This window comes from Monodelphis domestica, chromosome 8 (assembly GCF_027887165.1).
Source record: "Monodelphis domestica isolate mMonDom1 chromosome 8, mMonDom1.pri, whole genome shotgun sequence".
In the NCBI taxonomy this organism is placed as follows: domain Eukaryota; kingdom Metazoa; phylum Chordata; class Mammalia; order Didelphimorphia; family Didelphidae; genus Monodelphis; species Monodelphis domestica.
The window spans coordinates 20,994,534-21,012,764 of NC_077234.1; the positions used below are offsets into that span (position 1 = coordinate 20,994,534).

Sequence of the window (18,231 nt, forward strand, 5' to 3'; positions counted from 1 at the left end):
AGAGTAACCCAGTCTATTTCATTTTCCTGAACATGGCACATTTCACAATCCATAGCCATGATTCATTCTCTCTCTCTCTCTCTCTCTCTCTCTCTCTCTCTCTCTCTCTCTCTCTCTCTCTCTCTCTCTCTCTCTCTCTCCCTCTCCCTCTCCCTCTGTCTCTGTCTCTGTCTCTCTGTCTCTCTCTCTCTCCTTTCTCTTATCCTCTCTCTCCTTTCTCTTATTCTCTCTCTCCCTCTCCCTCTCTCTCTCCCTCTCCCTCTCCCTCTCTCTGTCTCTCTGTCTCTCCCTCTCCCTCTCTCTCTCCCTCTCCCTCTCCCCCTCTCTGTCTCTCTGTCTCTCTGTCTCTCTCTCTCTGTCTCTCTCTCTGTCTCTCTCTCTGTCTCTCTCTCCCTCTCCCTCTCCCCCTCTCTGTCTCTCTGTCTCTCTGTCTCTCTCTCTCTGTCTCTCTCTCTGTCTCTCTCTCTGTCTCTCTCTCTCTCTCTCTCTCTCTCTCTCTCTCTCTCTCTCTCTCTCTCTCTCCCTCTCCCTCTCCCTCTGTCTCTGTCTCTGTCTCTGTCTCTCTGTCTCTCTCTCTCTCCTTTCTCTTATTCTCTCTCTCCTTTCTCTTATTCTCTCTCTCCCTCTCCCTCTCTCTCTCCCTCTCCCTCTCCCTCTCTCTGTCTCTCTGTCTCTCCCTCTCCCTCTCTCTCTCCCTCTCCCTCTCCCCCTCTCTGTCTCTCTGTCTCTCTGTCTCTGTCTCTCTGTCTCTCTCTCTGTCTCTCTCTCTCTCTCTCTCTCTCTCTCTCTCTCTCTCTCCTCTCCCTCTCCCTCTGTCTCTGTCTCTGTCTCTCTGTCTCTCTCTCTCCTTTCTCTTATTCTCTCTCTCCTTTCTCTTATTCTCTCTCTCCCTCTCCCTCTCTCTCTCCCTCTCCCTCTCCCTCTCTCTGTCTCTCTGTCTCTCCCTCTCCCTCTCTCTCTCCCTCTCCCTCTCCCCCTCTCTGTCTCTCTGTCTCTCTGTCTCTGTCTCTCTGTCTCTCTCTCTGTCTCTCTCTCTCTCTCTCTCTCTCTCTCTCTCTCTCTCTCTCTCTCTCTCTCTCTCTCTCCCTCTCCCTCTCCCTCTCCCTCTCCAAGCAAACAGATCAGCCTGTGTGTGTGTGGGTAATGCACACTCGGGTCCTTTACGATAGACATAATGGCAAGCCCATCTTGCACAAACCTGAACATAAGCCATATTCTCTCTAAGCAGGAAGTTTGAAGAAAAAATGGCATGTATTTACAGCTGCCCTTGGATAGTGGTAATTCACATTTTATGCTCCATCCCCTCTGAAATCCTCATGAAAGCGAAAAAAGATGTGGCATAAAAATGTGGGTGATTATTCATTATATATACTGCTTATGAATAATTCATTAAAGAGCCATTAAAATAAATGGAAAATAATGTATTTTAATGGCCTGTCCCGGAAATAGTTGGGAATATCGAGTCAAGAATAACATGGTTGGGCATGTGGCTTTTGAGTCATGGGCTCTCAGACAGATAATGCGGATACTTTTATAAAAGCCAAACACACGGGAACTTGCACCTACAGTGGTTTTACGATGAAGGCTGCACAACTGCCTTCCAAGAAAAAGCAGATAACTGCAATCTGCCTTTTTAGTAATTTGCTATTCTTAGGCCTCCACAAAAGTGTAGTTCGATGCTTCTTTTTGGAATGGAAGTGAGCCTGGCTCTTCAAAAACAATGACAGCAGGACTCAAGGTCTGGTCAAGGTCTTACCAAGATGGAATGACTTTTAGACTGGAAGGTCAAGAGCTTGTCTATATCTGCTATCTGAGAACCAGGCTGGCCAAAGCAAGCAAGACTCATCGTTAGAACAATGGCCATTGGCAGATGAATTCTATGTTCAGCCACTATAATTCATAAAACTGTCTCCTGGTAGAGTTGAGTTCTGGGTTTAATGAAGGAATATCCACACTGTTGTGGTTGAGTCATTTCAGGCTGCCTGACTCTTTGTGAGTCCATTTGGGGTTTTCTTGGCAAAAATCCTGGAGCAGTTTGCCCTTTCCTTCTCCAGCTCATTTGACAGAGGAGGAAACTGAGGCAACAGGTTAAATAACTTAGCCAGGGCCACACAGCTAGAAAATATCTGAGGATATATTTGAACGCATGAAAATAAGTTCCTGATTCCAAGCATTACCCATTCTAGCTGCCCAATATGCATGCTAGCAAAAATCAAATAGCAAAATGACCAGTAAATTCAGTTAGAAGGCCAAGATCTGAATTCTAGATGTTCCGCTAACTATCTCTGTGACTTGGTGGAAGTCATTTGACTTTTAGAACTTCTTTTGTTGAAGTTTTTGAGTCATTTCAGTAATGTTTGACTCCTTGTGATCCCCTTTGGTGTTCTCCTGGCAAAGATACTAGAGTAGTTGCCTTTTCTTACTCCGAGTTCTTTTTTTTTTAACTTTTCTGTAAAATAAAGTCACTGGATGGGATCATGAAATCGTCTAATTAAGAACTAGGAGATCATCTAGCCCAACTCCCTCATTTAACAATGAAAAAATTGAGGCATACAAGTTTAGAAACAAAATCAGAATCAGACTTTGAGCCTGAATCCTCTGTCTCCAAATCCTGTCTTCTGCCCCAGGTCCGTGGTCTTAAAGGTCCCTTCCAGGTTTGTTCAGAATGAAATAGAATTATGGGGATTGCTGTGTCTTACAAATCCCAACTGGGGAACTGTAAGCTCTAACTCATTCAAAGCAAACATTTAATGACAAAGTCAGGGACTTCATCAACATGAAGAACCAACTTCTAGGAAGCTAATTGCCTAGGACCCAGGTTATACTTACTCATGGTTAGCTGGAAATTTGTTCCAAAGCTGTCTACTAAAAGACAAAGGATATTGTTTCCTGGGAAAAAAATTAATGAGTATACTAGATTTGAAACCAAGGGACCTGGGTTCAAATTCTCACACCATTAATACATGGGTAACCCAAGTTATTTCAACTAATCTCTTTGAAGCTCAGCTTCCTTCATCTGCAAAATGAGTAGGTTGAACTAGATGGATCCTAAGATCCTTTCTAGCTCTGAAATCTATAGATCTATGACCTCTCAAGACCTCAATTTCCATATCTTTAAATGAGGAGGTTGAACTAATGATCTTTCATCCATCCCTACATCTAGGATCTTATACTTACCTTTCTTGGGGGAGGGAGGAGGAGCAGGCCAAAGGAAATAGGTGGAGTTTGTTTGTATGAAAAAGCATTTACCATGTATTCAATTTATTCTGTTATTTTCTTAGTGGTTAAAAATACCCTTCCTTTGTTACACCTTTATCCATCTCCTCAGGCTCTGAAATTTACTCCTAACCTTCCTAGGAATGATGGCCCCTACAGTGAAGAGAGGAACAGTACAATAGTATAACTGCTGTGGGGGTCCTACCTCCCACAAGAGATGGGGTCTTGGAGGTGGGATGGTGTCGGCAGAATGATGAATGGAACACAGTTTTCATATTCAACCCACAGCACAGGTTTCACGGGAAAAGCTGTTCCACCCTGGCTGAGGCTTAGGTTTATTTTTATACCCTCATGGTCACATATCTACTTGGCACAGTTTTATTTTCAACATACATGTTTCCATAGTTCCTAACAACAGACACAAAGTCTAAGGAGATAGTCAACAAAAACACTATTGCTAAGTGCAGGGTCAGAGGGTAGGATCAATATGGCCCAGTTTTAGGTTGGGTAATTTTGAGCACAGATTTACCAAAAATTTTATGCCTAGAAAAGAGGGTCCTATCTAAGTGGGTACATAAGAATCCTTAGATTTAATTTTGTAAGTGGGATCTCCTGGTGATATTCTAGGGGGACAGAGTGGGACATCTATATTAACCCTGCAAGCATGTTGCTCTCATCTATTTTTCCTGAGGCTAAGTAAGAATAGTAATCATAGCAATTCCAATGATAAGGGGATGTTAATAAGGAAAGTCACTCAGAGGGATTGAATGGGTGTCTCATCTTTCCTGAGGGCTGCTTTGCTGTCCTCAGTTTCCACGTGTGACTGTGTCAAACAGCGTGGTCTTTGATGGCTCCTGGCATACAACTGGAGATAGATTAACTGATTGAGATCCTTGTTCCAGGTGCTGAATTTAAAATCCATCAACAGTGAATATTGACTAAGAAATCTTCTCTGCCTCTGTCTCTCTTGATTTGTCTTTTTCTGTTTCTGTCTCTTTCTCTGTCTCTCTTCTTTCTCTCCTCTTCCCTTACCTTCTCTCTCTCTTTACCTTCCTTCTCCTAGCTCCTCTTTTTCCTCCCTATCCTCTTGCTCTAAATATCTTCCCATTTTCCCCCTTTTGATGCCATATTCTATCACTGGAATACCAAAAGCTACTTCTCAATCTGCAGAATTCTTCAAAAGGCCCAATAATTATTTATCATTTCATGTTTACTGAGCCTTCTCTCTGGAGAATATACCTTGACTTCAGATTCCTGGTCTTCACAGGCAATAAGTCTTTGCTATCATCTTTTCTTTCTTTTTCATCACTAGATGGTGCATAGGTGGCAAATGGTTTCCTAGGTAACCAAAAAACAGACCTTTGGGAAGGGTCCCCAGCCAGCAAGTCCTACTTTAAATGTAGCATGCACCACATTCAATGTACCAGAGAGCAAATAATAATTGGGTAACCTGAGATAGATCCAAAGGGTTACAGGAGCCAGCTGGAACCCAGAGCTGATTGTTAAATTTTCATCATGAGCATTTATAGCTCAAAAGTTAGCAAGCACTACAAATCAGGGCTTGGCTTCTTATTTTGTTGATTACCTGGACTTAAAGTGAAGAAATGAACTTGGGGTTAATGACTGTAGCAAAATAGCATTTGATAAACGAAAAGATCCCAGCTTTGAGGACAAGAACCCACTATTTGACAAAAACTGCTGGGAGAATTGGAAAACAATATAGGGGAAATTAGGTTTAGATCAACATCTTACACTCTATACCAAGATTAACTCAGAGTGGGTAAATGACTTAAATATAAAGAGGGAAATCATAAAAAAATTAGGTGAATATAGCATAGTATATCTGTCAGATCTGTGGGAAATAAAGGAATTTAAGACCAAGCAGGAGATAGAGAGCACTACAAAATACAAAATGAATAATTTTGATTATATTAAATTTAAAGGTTTCTGTACAAACAAAACCAATGCAACCAAAATTAGAAAGGAAGCAACAAATTGGGGAGGGGGATTTATAACAAAAACCCCTGACAAAGGTCTCATTTCTCAAATTTATAAGGAGCTAAGTCAATTGTACAAAAAAATCAAGCCATTCTCCAATTGACAAATGGTCAAAGGACATAAATAGGCAGTTTTCAGATAAAGAAATCAAAACTATCCATAAGCATATGGAAAAGTGTTCTAAATCTCTTATAATTAAAGAAATGCAAATCAAAACAACACAGGAACCACCTCACACCTAGCAGATTGGCCAACATGACAATAAAGGAAAATAAATGTTGGAGGGGATGTGGCAAAATCAGGACACTAATGCATTGCTGGTGGTGTTGTAAATTAATCCAGCCATTCTGGAAAGCAATTTGGAATTATGCATAAAGGACTTTAAAAGAATGCATACTCTTTGATCCAGCCATAGCCCTTCTGGGTTTGTACCCCAAAGAGAGAATAAAGAAAAAGACTTGTACAAGAATATTCATAGCTGCACTCTTTGTGGCGGCAAAAAAATTGGAAAATGAGGGGATGCCTTTCAATTGGGGAATGGCTGAACATATGTTGGTGATGGAATACTATTGTGCTACTAGGACTGATGATCTGGAGGCTTTCTATATGAACTGGAAGATCCTCAATGAACAGATGCAGAATGAAATGAGTGGAACCAGGAGAGCATTATACACAGAAAGTAAAACACGGGGGAACTGCCCAGTGTAATGGACTTTGCCCCTAGTAGCAAAGCAACAAGCCAGGACACTCCTGAAGGTCTTATGGGAAAGAATGCTACCCACATTGAGAGAAAGTACTGTGGGAGCAGAAATACAAAAGAAAAACATATTTTATCACTTTTCACATGTATATATGGGGATGTGATTTGGGGTTTAGGCTTTAAAAATAGCTCTATAGCAAAAATGAATAATATGGAAATAAGTATGAAGTGACAATTGATTGTTAATTCTGGGATTGGGGAGGGAAAGAAAATGAATCATGTAAACAGGGGAAAATCTTTTAAAAAATAAATAAAAGTAATGGAGAAAGCATTAATAATGCAGATTAAATTCAAACAGGCAATTTCCCCTTAGAGAGCTGATTGTTAAATATTGACTTGCATGCTACTGGTTTAGTCCTTGGAACTCTCCCCCAGTGAAGTGAATCCTCCATTTAAAGCCTATTCCTGAGGCCTCATTGGAGCAGAGAGGTGACCTTGAGCTCTAGAAGGCTCTGCCAATGGAACATACGCCCTGACAGATCCTACTGAGCTGGAAAGGCTTTGAATGTGAACGTAGCAATGGGCTGGGTGCCCATCATCTGAGGATTAGCCTAGTGAAGTTCTGAGGGATTCATCACCAGAGGATGAATTTTTTCAACTATAGCAGCTCTGGAAACCATCTACAAAAGAACCGAGCAGGTGGGGTCTGCTTTAGCAGAGGGGCTATACACCTACACCCAAATCCCTAACTCCCAAACACTAGTTTCCCCCTGGTGGTTATTCCTCGCCTCCCATCAGATTATTTTGTGTTTCTTTCACATCTGTTTACATTTGCTTCCCCATGGGCATGCTATATCCCCCTCTTCCCTTTTTATGAGATCAAAAGTCTAGTGTTTTTTGTGTTTGAATTAATGGCAAGCAGCACAGCTCTTGGCACCTAGGAAGCATTTGACAAATCTTGTTGAAATAATGGATGAAGGAGACTGAAGGCATCTCTTTATTTTGCCTAGGACTACTTTCCAAGTTCCAGTGAACTTGGACTTCTTACTACAGTCATTTCTTTTTTAGTGTGTTATTTTTGCCTTGGGTTGTTTTTTTTTTTAATCAGTCATTTCCTGATCCCTTCCAATCCTAGCAGAGTTGGCAGAATTTCGCTGCCCCCACCCTAAAGCATTCTGGGTCAGAAGGGAGCCTGGAAGGTGATCTTGTCCACCCCCTGCTCCAGGTAGAACTGATGCTCCTGGGAGAGGCGGGAGCTGTCCACATACTTCAAGTAGCAGCTCAGAAAGCCTAGCTGGGTATTTACATGTAGATTCCTTCATCTTAATCCAAGCTCAAAGGCTGGGCAAAAAGCAAAGGATTCCCTCGTGGAACCTGAGCCCATTGTGGGGTGGGTAATTTTACTACAATCCCTTCTGAAGCCTTAGCTGTCATGTCACATAATTTCCGTTTCCAGAGTCACTCTTGGTGATTAGTTCTGTGAGGAATCATGGGACTCGCCCTGCTTTCCCACGGTGATAAAGCGCTCCTAAGGCGATTGCCTGCATTGCTACCCGAGGCGGCTTTCTGATTTCATTCTCTCCAACTGCTCAATCCTGCCCGCTTTCCTTTGGACTCTTTCCTCCCTTCATAGTATTAGATTGGATAAACCTCCAGCTTTGGCCTTCAATGAGGGATCTCTTGGAACAGGATTTGAGAACCTATCGTCAGAATTAACCGTGGTTCAAGAGGAAAACATACAGGCTTTGAATGAATGGTAATATGGGAAGAGCACGGTGGCTAGGGTCAAAGCACCTGAGTTCAAATCACACCTCTAGCATGTACTGCCCTTGTGACCTTAGGCAAGTCCCTTAACCTCCCTGGGTCCTCTGTGGGTATGCGTCAAAGCCTATGAAGGAAGAATGCCCCCAGAAGAAGGCATGGAGCCCAGAGACCAGAGTCCCTAAAAGTGCCAGAGAAGCTTCCCCTCTCCTGGAAGCTGAAGGCTTGACAATGCCTTGATTGCTGGACAGTCATTCATTCTTCTTTAGCACTAGCTTCTGTCCATGGGCAGAGGAGAACCCAGCATGCCCAAGGAAGCCCGATGTGCCGGAGAGTGGGGAGCACCCAACACTATCATTAATCACCGATTTCAACCCTAGGTGGCACCAGACTCCCATTGCTGCTGTGGGGTCTGGCAGCCTGGCCCACTTGGTATCCGTTGGTTCCTTAAGAATTTGAACCAAAGGATGGCTCTTACGCCAGCCCAGTGAGAACTAGCATGTGAGCACTGATGCTATTCAGGAATAAAATTTCAGGGGCAGCAAGGTGGTGAGGTGGATGGAGAGCCAAGCAAATCTGGCCTTCGACACTGCCCAGCTGTGTGACCCTGGGCGAGTCACTTAACCCCCATTGCCTAGCCCTTACCACTCTTCTTTCTGCCTTGGAGCCCATACCCAGTGTTGATTCTAAGATGGAAGGCGAGGGTTTAAAAAAAGAATACAGCTTCATAAATATGGGAGAGGTTGTCACTGGCCATAGCAAAGAGCCAGGAATGCTAGTCCCATCTTCCTCCAGCTCTTGGGATATGGCTCAGATTAGTTCAATTAGCACTTCTTGGAAAGTTGAAGGAAAGATCACAAAACAGTGGCAATGTGATGACTAAAGAACTGGCCTCAAAGCCAGAAAGATCTGAGTTCAAGTCCTACCTCTAACTCATATGGTATGACATTGGGAAAATCGCTTAACCTCACCCAGAAATCCCCGATACCCTTGAAATCATGGCCCTGGTTCCTCTCCCTTCTTGATAATCACACATAGACTGGGGCCACTTTAGGGAGTGCTCTGGAAAGTGTCCTTTTTAACTACTCATCAAATAGCATTGATCAGAAAACCTTAAAGCTGGAAGCAACACATCAAGGACATCTGGTCCAAATCCTTGATGGGGAAACTGAGGCCCAAAGAGTTTGAGACTTACCCAGGGGTCACACAGGTGGCAGAACCAGGATCTGAACTCGGGTCTTCTGACTCCAAAGCCAGTGCTCTTAGAGTAAACCGTGCACACCTTAAGTCCCAGGATAATATCATGGTTGGGGCAGAGTGCCATGTTATAGATGTAGTTGAAGTTACCTTTGGAGACTCCACTTCCAAGGGCAGGAAGTTTCATTGAGGCTGAGCTGCCTGGAGATTGTGGAGAATCCACTGCCTAGAGCCCATCTGGTTCCCGAGGGCCCTTCTAATCAAGGCTCCGTGGGCCACGTGTTCAACCCCAACTATCTCTGCATTGATTCTTCTTAGAGCAAGCGTTCTTGGCCTTGGGCACCAGACGTGCCCCTTTAGCAGTCAGAGAAAACCTGTGGAGCCCTTCTCAGAAGAAGGTTTTCAAATAATTGAAGGAAATGTTAACTTTCTGCTAGAGGTTAGTGAAAATAGGCATGTATAATTTTTCATCCAAGTTCATGGACCTCCTGAAATCCATCTGTAGAACCCTAGGGAGTCCCTGGTTAAGATTGCCTATTTCAGGAGCAGCTGGATTGCAGCTGGCTTGCATAAGTGGCTAGAGCTCCAGGCTGGAAGTCAGGAGGACCTGGGTTCAAATTCAGCCTCAGATGCTTCCTAGCTGTGTGACCCTGAGCAAGTCACCTAATCCCCATTGACTAGCCCTTATTGACCTTCTAACTTAGAATTGTAACTGAAGGTAAAGTGTTTGTTTTTTTTTTAAACCTTTACCTTCCCTCTTAGAATAAATACTATGTTTTATATAGTGTAGGAGACTGGTACTAAGACAAAAGAGTGGTAAGAGCTAGGAAATGGGAATTAAGTGACTTACCCTCGGCCACCCAGGTAGGAAGCATCTGAGGTCAGATTTGAACTCAGGACCTCCTTGACTCTATTCACTGAGACACCTATCTGCCCCCAAGGTAAGGTTTTTTAAAAATTATTTCTAGACCCCAACTGCCTGGGTTTGGGGAGCCCTGTAATTGTGGGGGCTGCAACTTTTTTTTTCTAATAGGACCAAGGGTAGCAGGTGGCAAATATTCTCAATCAAGGTGCCCCAAGACATTCCTTTCAAAAACTGCCAGTATTTTCCTCTCTCCTCCAGGTGAGATAGCATTTGCTCTGGGGTTTTTCACTGTATTTAACCTACTGCAGGACTATAGACCTTGAAGCAAGGAAGCACACAAAGCCAAGCCAGGAGCCATCTTTGTCCTTCTAAAGGCTCCAGTAGATCTTAAGACAGCTGGGCTATTGGTGGAAACCAATTAGGAAATGGTTCATGAGCACGTAATCTGGGCAAGGTGCCGGAAGAGGAGGCTTTTCCCACTCATTTCACATGGTTGCCTCTGAAACTGATTACCAGGATGAAGAAAATAATACTAATAACAATACTTGGCTTTTGCCCCACACTCTGAGATTTGTGAAGCTATCAAAGCTCCCTGTTTCTTTCTTTTTGTGTGTCTCTTGTCTCTCTTCTTCTTCTCTCTCTCTCTCTCTCCCTCTCTCCTTTTCTCTTTCTATTCCTCTTTTTCTCTTCCTCTCCCTCTCCTTCTATCTCTCTGTTTCTTTTTGTCTATGTCTCTTGTCTCTCTTCCTCTCTCTCTCCCTCTCTCCTTTTCTCTCTTTCTATTCCTCTTTTTCTCTTCCTCTCCCTCTCCTTCTATCTCTCTGTTTCTTTTTGTCTATGTCTCTTGTCTGTCTGTCTGTCTCTTTCCCCTCTTCCCCACTCTCCTACACTATATAAGCTCTCAAGTCACTGGCTCCTTGTTGGCACTTCTATCTACCTGCTCTCCCCTTCCACAGTAATCCTTTCCTCAAAAACTTTTCCCCAGGGAAACAGTCTGATTGCAGTGGCAGTTGGCAGTATAACAGCACAAAGTTACAACTCACCATGCCTTGTTATTATTTTTTTTGGTCCAGGCTACAAAGTGGGATGAATTTGCAAATTTGTTTTGTGAATGACAGCGGCAGTGACAAAGACAGTGACGCGGATGACAGTAAGACAGAAACAAGCCTGGACACCCCTTTGTCTCCTATGGTAAGCCCATGCATCCTTTCACTGAGCTCACCAAGATCCCCAGCTCACTGGGGGAAAAGAGCTGTGACACAAAAATCAGTGGAAATTTCTCTTGGAAAATTATATCTAGTGAAGGAAGAAATTATGACTCATTCACAGCACCAATGAGGTTTTAAAGTTATACACTGACTTTGAAATAAATATAAGCCAAATGATCTGATCGAGGATATATGCGAGGCAGCGGGTAATCTTATAAACACAAACTCCACATTGGTGACCACCAAAAAGACCATCATGTTAGTAAATAGAGTGTTGGAGTTGTAGTCAGGAAGACCTGGATTCAAGTCCTGCTTCTGACATTTATGGTATGACTCTGGGTAAGTCACTCATGCTTGCTGAGCCTCCATTTCCTTCTTAATAAAAAGAAAAGGTTGGACTAGATGATCTGCAAGGTCCATTCCAACTCTAAAATGATCTGTATGAAGACGTGCATGTAAGGTAAATTACAGTCATTTTATAGGACAGGGTACAAGAGAGGATGGGGGGCAATAAGAGCTGGCCAGGCTTGGAAAGCTTCATGGAGGTCATCCATGAACTGAATGTTAAAGGAAACGAATCCACAAGGTGGAGGGGAGAAGGGAGAGCCTTGCAGGCTCAGGGACAGTCTCTCCAAAGGTGATTTTCTATATTAATGGCAAGATCCCAAGAGCGTTGTTCATTTCTACTGATGTTGCCTCCTCTATCACCAGTGTCTGGGCAGGGGTTAAGTGGCTCTCTTTGAAGTTTCTCACCCTTCATGCACCAAAAGGAAACAATGGGTGCTTGTTGAGCATCAGAGTTTTGTTGACTTCATAAAATCTGGTCTTCCCTGCTGTACACCAGATTGCACAAATTTTGGATTAAATTTCAAAATGACTCTTTGTTTTGTCTGGCCACTTACGAAAAAAGAGAAAGAGAGAGACTGGGTCAAGGAAAGGTTGTCATTTTACAAATGCAAATCTCTCCTGTTATTTATTGCATCATCTCCCTCACATCCTGCTTGTACTGAAATCAGAAAGTTTCCTATTCTGCTCCTGACATTTGAGGGGAGAGGGGCTGGCTTCAGCACCAAGGACACCAAAACCACCCAATAAGACCCATGAGAGGAAAAGGGAACCCTTATTCTGGCCCAAATGGCTCTAGCATGGCATACAGGCTGTTGTGGAATAGAATGGTGATTCCACCACTCCCTGATGGCTGTCCATTTCCTGAAAAATGGCCAAATTAAAGACGTTATTGAATTTTGTTTTTCTCATCACCCTGCAGAGCAAGCAGAGCTCTTCCTACTCTGATAGAGACACAACTGAAGAGGAGTCAGAGTCCCTGGATGACATGGATTTCCTCACCAGACAAAGGAAGCTGCAAGCAGAGGCCAAGATGGCACTCGCAATGGCCAAGCCAATGGCCAAGATGCAAGTAGAAGTGGAGAAACAAAACAGGAAAAAATCTCCAGTGGCTGATCTTGTAAGTGTTTGAAGCTGAGAAGCCAGGCAGACATTTAGAAAGCTGCCAAGCGGCTGATGTCATCTCAGGCTTCCCTACCCAGAGTTACATAATCCTGGGGTTCTCACTGACATTTTTTTTAGAAAAGTACCCAGTGTCATTGGGAAACAGATCACAGTGATTCTTTTTGTTCCTGGGACTTTGTCCCTTACTATACCAGAGCTATAAGGGTGGAAGGTTTCTCAAAAGGGAAATTGGCATTAGAAAGATCTTTAGGTCCAGAAGGAACCTTAGAAATAAAGCACATGATCTGTCCCCCATTTTACAGATAGAAACTTGAGACCAAGAAAGATCAAAACATTAGTCCAAGCCTGCACAGTGAGTTAGTAATAAAACTTCATTTTCAACTAGTCTTCTCCCAAACTAGTGTCCTTCCTATGCTACCAAGCTCCCATCATTTTTAATATTTTAAGAAATTGTTTTTTTTAGTTACACGTAGAAACAATTTTTGATGATTGTTTTTTGACCTTTTAGGATTTCAATTTTCTCTCTCCCTCTCTTCCTTTCCTTAGAGGGTAAATAGTCTTATATAGGCTATTCTGGTACTTTCATGCAATGCATATTTCCATAGTTTGAGCAGACATATTATACATATAATAAAAAACAAAATCATGAAGGAAGTAAAGTGGAAGATCTGCAATCAGACCCCAGTGGTTTCTTCTTTGTCCATGGATAGCATTTTTCATCATGAGTCTCTTGCGGTTTTCTTGGAAGCTTGCTTTGAGGATAATGGTTTAGTCCACAGTTCATCATCATATAATATTTCTGTTGTGGTACACATTGTTCTTCTGGTCCTGCTCACTTCCCTTTGCATCAGTTCACAGAAGTCTTTCCAGGTTTTTCTGAGCTCATCCTGTTTGTCATTTCTTGTGGCACAATAGTATTCCTTTACAACCACATACCACAACTTGTTCAACCATTCCCCAAGGGATAGCTGGCCCCTCACTTTCCAATTCCTTGCCACTCCGAAAAGAGATGCTCAAAGTATTTTTGTAATTTCCTTTTTTCTCATATGAATTGCTGAATTTTGGAAATTTGAGTTTCTTGCAGAATTTTTTGTAGGATCCCCTTAATATGTGTGTCTTAATCAACTTCCCAACGTCACATTAACCATAATTTCTGAAACCTGAACCGCAACGAACTTTTAAAATTCAGTCTCTTAACAATGATTTTGTCATAGACTTAAAACTGAAAGTTAGCATTATTTGAAGTGGGAAAATTCTAGACGCTTTCCCAGCAGATGCCGGAGTAAAAGAAGGATGTTCCTTTTCCCCATCGTTATTCACAAAGATCTAGAAATGCTAGTAACGGTAATAAGATGAGAAAAAATGTTACAAGTATGAATATAGGCAAAGAGAAGAAAATACCTTTTTTTTTTTTGCCGATGACAATGTTTTATTTAGGAAACCTTCAGAGATTCAGCAAAGAGCCTAATTAAGACAATCCATGGCCTGATTCAATGAAGTAGCAGAATACAAAATAAATCCATTCAAATGTGTGGTTCTACCAATTTCTGTATTGGTATATTTCATAGTTCCAGTCCTATTTGTATAATGCAACAGAGAGCTCTAACTCCTCCTTTGGTTCCATAGTTAGACCCTCAGGTTCCCCAGAGTCCTTCAAACACTCCCAGTTTAGTAGCCTTTTACTAAGGCCCATCAGGAAGTTTTTGGCATGCCAACTGTTTTAAAGTAGTTTGAACAAAAGGCACCTGCACACCCACTGAGCCAGGCAGGGCCCCCTTGCTAGAAAGACATAAATTGAGACCCTATAAAGGAATATTTCTGGGAGTAGCAAGAGAGCCAGGCCTACAGTTGGGGGTCCTGGGTTCAAATCTAAAGCTTCCAAGCTGTGTGACCCTGGACAAGTCACTTAACTCCTTTTGTCCAGCCTTTACTACTCTTTTGCCTTAGAACTAATTCACAGTATTGATTCAAAGATAGAGGGTAAGAGATTTTTAAAGTAAATTTCTGAAATTAATAGTGACTGAATAGCAATACATGTTCTTTTTTTAATGAAAGAATGGACAATGACCTAACCTTGGAAGTAGGGGATCTGGATTTGAATCTTATCTCATCAGGTTCCTACTTGTAGAACCATTTAAGTCTCAAGTCACCTCGTCTACAAAATAAGGATGATCATCTTATTCCAGTCATTTCATAGGACTTTTGAAAGGGAAACACTTTGAATATAAATAAAATGTAATATGAATGTCAGTTAGTATTATGAAGATGATGGATGGATGGATGGATCTCTTGGGGCAACTGATCCTTGTATTGATCAAGTATTCCTTTTGAAGTCTTTTTCCCTCTTTCCTTCCCAATATTTAGCTTCCTCACATGCCTCATATAAGTGAATGTTTGATGAAAAGAAGTTTAAAACCTACTGACCTGAGAGACATGACCATTGGGCAGCTACAAGTGATAGTCAACGATCTCCACTCCCAAATAGAGAGTAAGTAGCAGACTCCTTGTTTTGTCCAACTGAATTCAGTGAACATTTATTAAGCACCTACTATATACAGTGCAATGTTCTGGGTGCTAATGATATAATGGGAAATAAAAAGGATAAATATCCCATTAGAACCCTAATAACTTCAAAGGTCATAGTGGAAATTGAGAAAACAGTGGGACTGGTAGTTTTTTGCTCTTTGTTTTTCTGTTCTAATGGCTTAAGAGAGGAGATAAGGGGAAGGATGTAGGGATATACTAGGGGGAAATGAGGAAGAGAGAGGTGGTGCTTACTATTTCTTATAATTGGAGTATATAAGAAGGATATATACACTGTAAGACGGGATGAGGTGCAGGAATAACATTAACCTCATTCAGGAAAAAACAAGAGAATTGAATGCACACACAGAGAGTTGAATGTATTGCTTCAATAAATTCAAAAAGGAAACAAGGGCAGATAATAATAAGTTTAAGAGAAAGGATAAAGTTGGAAATATAGCCACAATTAAAGAAAACTTCAATTTGGGTAAACAAATAATAATTAAGGAAATAAACAGAGGAGAGAGTATAAGAACCAATGAATAACTAAAACCTGGCCAGAGAACTAGATGGCACATTAGATAGCATCAGGTCTGAAGTCAGGAATACTCATCTTTCCTGAGTTCAAATCTAGCCTCGGATATTTACTAGCTGTGTGATCCTGGGTAAGACATTTGACCATTTTGCCTCAGTTTCCTCATTGTGAGCTGGAGAAGGAAGTGGCAAGCCACTCCAGGATCTTTGCCAAGAAGACCCCAAATGGGATCACAAAATAATATGACACAACTGAATAACAAAGGAATTAAGATAGTTTAAACAGTTGGAGAAATATTCATTGTTCATGTTTGGGCCAGGTCAATACAACAAAAGGACAGCATTATCTCATTTTTTTTCCAGTGCCATGCCAACCACACTACCAAAGGGTTACTTTATAGAGATAGGAAAAATAATAACAAAAAGTGATCAAAAATCTCAGGGGAAAAAATGGTAAGGAAGGGGGCTTAGCACTCCCTAAAGGCAATTATAATCAAAACTCTTTAGTATTTAGTTTAAAATAGCAAAGTTGATCAGTGAAAAAGGTCAAAACGCAAGATGTAGAAGTATGTAAATGTCATAGCATAGAGTGTGGAAAAAATGAAGTTCCAACTACTGGGACAAGGACTCATTATTCAACAAAAACTATGAGCAAAACCGGAAAACAACATGGCAAAAATTAGGTTCACGTCAACATTTCATACCACATCACACAATCAGTCTCAAAAGAATACATGACTAAAATACAAATAGATTAAAAAATAAAATTATGGCTAGGAGAAGAGTTCTTGGCCAAATGAGGAATTAGGAGAGAGAGAGTTATGCATGGATACAACTATTCTGAAAAGCAATTTGGAACTGGGTCCAAAAGTCACTAGCTTGTATATACTTTTTGACTCAGCAATACTTCTATGAGGTTTATATCCCAAAGAGTCCAAAGAAGGAAGGAAAATTCTCATAGGTACAAAACTATTTGTAGCAGCACTTTTTGATAGGACAAAAACTAGGGGAGGGTACATTAGTTGGAAAAGGATTCAGCAAGTTCTCACACGTAAATGTATGGATAAGGGGAACGAGGTGGCTCAGTGGTTGAGAGCCAGGTCTAGAGTTGGGAGGTCCCAGGTTCAAATTTGGATTCAGACACTCCCTGGCTATGTGACCCTAGGCAAGTCACTAAACCTCCAGTGCCTAGCCCTTATTCTTCTGTCTTGAACCAATATATAGTACTGATTCTAATACAAAAGGTAAAGTTGTTTGCTTTTTAAATAATAAATAAATAAATAAATGGAATAGAATGAGGAGAGATTCCGAGAACCAAGGAGGACTCTAATGATCTCATGCAGCATTAAGTGAGCAAAACCAGTAGAATGCATACAAAGACTACAGTATCATAACAAAAACTGTTAAAATGCTTAAGAACTCTCATCAAGGCAATCGTAGAAGCATGTTGTCCTCAAGTGCACCTTCAAAGAAATGATGGGGAAAGTTGATTCCCACCTCTTTATATCAATAAGCTATTTGGAGCTCGGGGAAAAAATAATTTACTTCTATAAAATGTATATAAGTCGAGCTGCCAATTCTCTGTCTGGGAATGGTTTTCTTTCCTTAAATAAAAAAAGTCGTCTTCAAGTTCTTTTCATGGAGAATAAATGACTACGAATGCTAGTCGGTGAAGAGCTTCATTTCACCGTCTTACTAGTATTTCTTTGCTCTTCTTGAAATCACAATGTTGTGATCTGGTAGTCCTTTGAGGAGCAGCGTGAGGGCCTGCTTCACTGAGCCTCTGAGTAGACGGCATCTCAAAGGCCAATCTAGACCATCCCATGCCTGACCAAGAATTCCCAACAAGTGGTCATTCAATCTTTTCTTTTATTTTTTCCTAAACCCTTACTTTCTGTCCTAGAAACAATACTCAGTTTTAGTTCTAAGGCAGAAGACGAGTAAGAGCTATACAATGGAGATTAAGTGACTTGCTTAGCTTCACACAGCTAGGAGCTGAGGTCAAATTTGAACCCAGGACCTCCCATGTCCAGCCCTGACTCTCTATCTACTGAGCCACCTCGCTGCCCCCAATCCAGTCTTTTCTTGAAACTCTTCAAAGAGGAACCCATTCCCTCCAGTGGCAGCATACCCTTCTTTGGGGTAGCAGTGTGAGTCCTGTTGGATCTTGAATGAACATTGATGCTATCTGTAATTGTAGCTAATCTACAATTATTTAGTACATTCTTGCTTTGTGCTAGACACAGTGAATGAATGAATGAATGAAAAAAAAAAACGTGCAAAACACTATTAAGTGTGGACCAGAAAAGTAGAAAAACAAGACAGCCCTGCCCTCAGGAGCTCTCTGATACAGGGAGATGACAAATACAGATAGTCCAGGAGGCATCACTTTCCTCCCTTGGCACATGACACCCCTATTCTTTCCTTCGGGGGACCTCGCTGCCTTAGCCAGCCCCGACTGTGCCAAGTCAGAGGGGTACAGTAAAGAAACCCTGCCTTCAAGGAGCTTACCTCCTCATGGGGGAGAAAACATGGAAATAAATAGACAAATACAAGCTGTGTGAAGAGTAGATGAATGGGAACCTTAGAAGGAAATGCAGCTGGGGAGAGCGAGAAAGGCTTCTTGAAGAAGGTGGGCTTTGATCTGCATCTTAAAGAAGGCCTGGGACCCTAAGGGACAGAAATAAATACATGTTAGTTTTTAGATGGTGGCACAGACTTAAGTTGGGACTCTTGGGTCCCTAAGGTCTTTGGGCCCT

At 41.8% G+C, this 18,231-nt stretch overlaps 1 protein-coding gene across 1 annotated transcript in view; it reads left to right on the plus strand.

The window, feature by feature from the left end:
* SCHIP1 (schwannomin interacting protein 1) overlaps positions 1-18,231 on the plus strand; it is a 221,171-nt gene that overhangs the window by 192,173 nt on the left and 10,767 nt on the right. Inside the window, 3 exon segments of the mRNA XM_056808449.1 lie at positions 10,811-10,928; positions 12,213-12,410; positions 14,780-14,903. Of these exon segments, the coding sequence (XP_056664427.1) occupies positions 10,811-10,928; positions 12,213-12,410; positions 14,780-14,903 (440 nt within the window).